The 2,345-nt window shown below is 56.0% G+C and overlaps 1 protein-coding gene across 1 annotated transcript; it reads right to left on the bottom strand.

The window, feature by feature from the left end:
* Window positions 1–885: 885 nt before the first annotated feature.
* PHACADRAFT_202953 (uncharacterized protein) lies at window positions 886–1,779 on the bottom strand (the record flags this gene model as incomplete). The annotated part of the gene is made up of 2 exons (XM_007403057.1): window positions 886–1,601; window positions 1,656–1,779. 2 exons carry the CDS (start codon window positions 1,777–1,779, stop codon window positions 886–888), a joined length of 840 nt encoding a protein of 279 aa, XP_007403119.1.
* Window positions 1,780–2,345: the final 566 nt, after the last annotated feature.

Raw genomic sequence — 2,345 nt, 5'->3', positions numbered from 1 at the left:
GAGAAGGGCAGGCAGCAGCTCATTGGCCCCGTTGCAGCTGCTGCCCTCAGTGTGGGGCTCCCCAGCTCCACATCGGTATGCTTAGGCACCGCCGAGGGCACCTAGACCGACGCTGGGAGCTAGATGTCAGCAGAGCTGCGCTGTTGACTAGGTGGGCCGTCAGGCCTGTAGTATTCATGTCATTTGGACGTTATGAGTGGAGGTAATATATTGTTCTGTCTACTAGTATAGTACAGACATTTAGCGGCGGCGTTGGCCTCGGTGCTGGCTACGGTTTTGGCCACGACGTTGGCCTCGGCTGTGACCGCGTTCACTACGTTCTCCACGCTGTTGGGGTGAGGAGCTTGAGGTCTCGACGTCGTTGGTGCGCAGCAGGTGGGCAGAAATGAGCAGCTCTGCTTCCCTGTTAACTGTGGTGGGTGGTGGGCCTAGCCAGCCATCGAGTGTGGGGTAGAGGCAGTGGCCAAGCGGGTGGTCGGCACCGAGGCATCCTGGGCATGGTTTTATGTTCGTGTGGATGCGGCCAGTGCCAAACGTGCTGTGGGCAAAGATGTGACGTCTTACAGCATTGCGGAACTCACGCCATGTTCAGTTGTCCAGCGTTGGGGGGTCAATGTAGAGATTGACGAGTGGCCAGGATGTGTGTCCTCCAGGGTCCGACATCTGAAGTATTGTGACTTGAATGGTCAGGAGCAGACGTCCGATAGCCTGTTCTCGCTTCATGTCGGCATAATGGGGGTGCGTTGACAACAGGTAGGCCAGCAGTTGTGCGAGCTTACCACATGAGAATTCCACGATGAACACCCCGCGGATAGCACTTTCTTCATAGGTGCTGAAGCCCCGGAATTGGCCGATGTGTGTGGGGAGCGGCTGGGGTGTGGATGGCTAGCAGAAAAAGGTGCATAGGGCCATGGACCAGCAGAAGCGGTCCAAGAGGGTGTCGTGGTCCTGCTGGGACAGGTTGTAGATAGCGTATAGGAATGGGCCATCGGAGCGACGGTGACCATCTGCGCACGGGGCAGCAACACAAGCGACGGTGAACCCAAGGTCGTGGAGTGTCTGCTTGAGAAGAAAGACTGTCTGTTCTTCATCAGTCCATAAGGTAGCGCAGAAGCAGACGGCAAAGACAACGTAGCCTGGGAGAACTTCCCAGTTGAGAAGCTGTTCTCGGAGCTGTTTGTGGTGTAGGTAGTTGGGGTCACTTAGGCATACAGGTGGAAGGCCGACATCTGGGATGGGCATGGTGGCGATGGCTTCATCGAATGTGACAACCTGTCTGTCGTCGAGATACAGGTCCTCATTGGAGGAGGCGCTTCTGGGGTGCCCTTCTTGTTGGTTGCCGGTGTTGGCCATTTCTGTGTTGTCATCTGGTTGTGCCTGTACAGGAGTCAGAGGCTTGGAGGAGCGTGCTGTGGTATGTGTCGCATTTTGCGATTGGGAGCCAGCGTGCATAGAGCAGTTGGCTCGACCGGTACGAGGTGTCTGGGGTCCGGTAGCATCATCTTTATCATTGGTAGAGAGCGGTGGGAGTCGGGACTGTATGGAGAAGGGCTTCTCAGGTGTGCGGGGCTGGTATGGGCCCTGGAGAGTGGATGGTTGGGCTGGAGTTCGAGTCGTTAGCTTTGCGTCAGCTGTGGTTGGGCGGGAGCACTTACACGAGGCGTAGATGGGGTCGTCTTTGCGGGCATTCGGCGGTGGACCGCTGGATGTGTGAAGGCCTGGAGGGGGTCGAGGGCTTGGAGCCGGCTTTGGCTTGCTGGTTTCCTGCGGTTTGTCCATGCGCTGGTGTTGTGAGTGTGAGTGTCTGTAGGCTGGTTGATGGTTCTTTGTTCTTCATACCTTGTAGGCTTGGTCTATGTGAGAGGCCGCGAGGTTGTTGACAGCGGTGGGTACTGCTGTGTATGCAGAGGTGGATTGTTGTCGTGGCGAGTTTTTAAAAGCGAATGGTTACGAGTGGCGCTTAAACTGTGCAGGTGGTCTCATGGTCTCGCTTATGGAAATCTGCTTAGGAGGTTCGGCTCAGGTGAAAATAGATTTGGCATGCGGTAGCAGTGGGCAGTAGCTAGAGAGTGACTTAAGAGATACGTTTAACTGGTATTTTAAGGAGCGTGGTCGACGCTGTCAAGGCATCGCGGAGTAGAGATGGGCAGGGCTGGCTGCCAGCGCCTGGCCAAAGTAGTCCGGACATCGTCCTTAAGCGGGTCAGTGCGTACAGTGACTGCAGGTGTTAGCGCAGGGGGTATAGTAGGCCTGCAGGGCAGCGATTTGGTGCTGGTGGTCTGTGGTTGTCTTAGTAGGGTGTGTGATTTGTTGCGCAGCAGTACTCACCAGAGAATCAGATTCTG

The sequence above is a fragment of the Phanerochaete carnosa genome, assembly GCF_000300595.1.
Source record: "Phanerochaete carnosa HHB-10118-sp unplaced genomic scaffold PHACAscaffold_710, whole genome shotgun sequence".
NCBI lineage: Eukaryota > Fungi > Basidiomycota > Agaricomycetes > Polyporales > Phanerochaetaceae > Phanerochaete > Phanerochaete carnosa.
The sequence above is the reverse complement of the archived record's forward strand: the minus strand, read 5'-3'. Positions and strand labels throughout refer to the sequence as shown.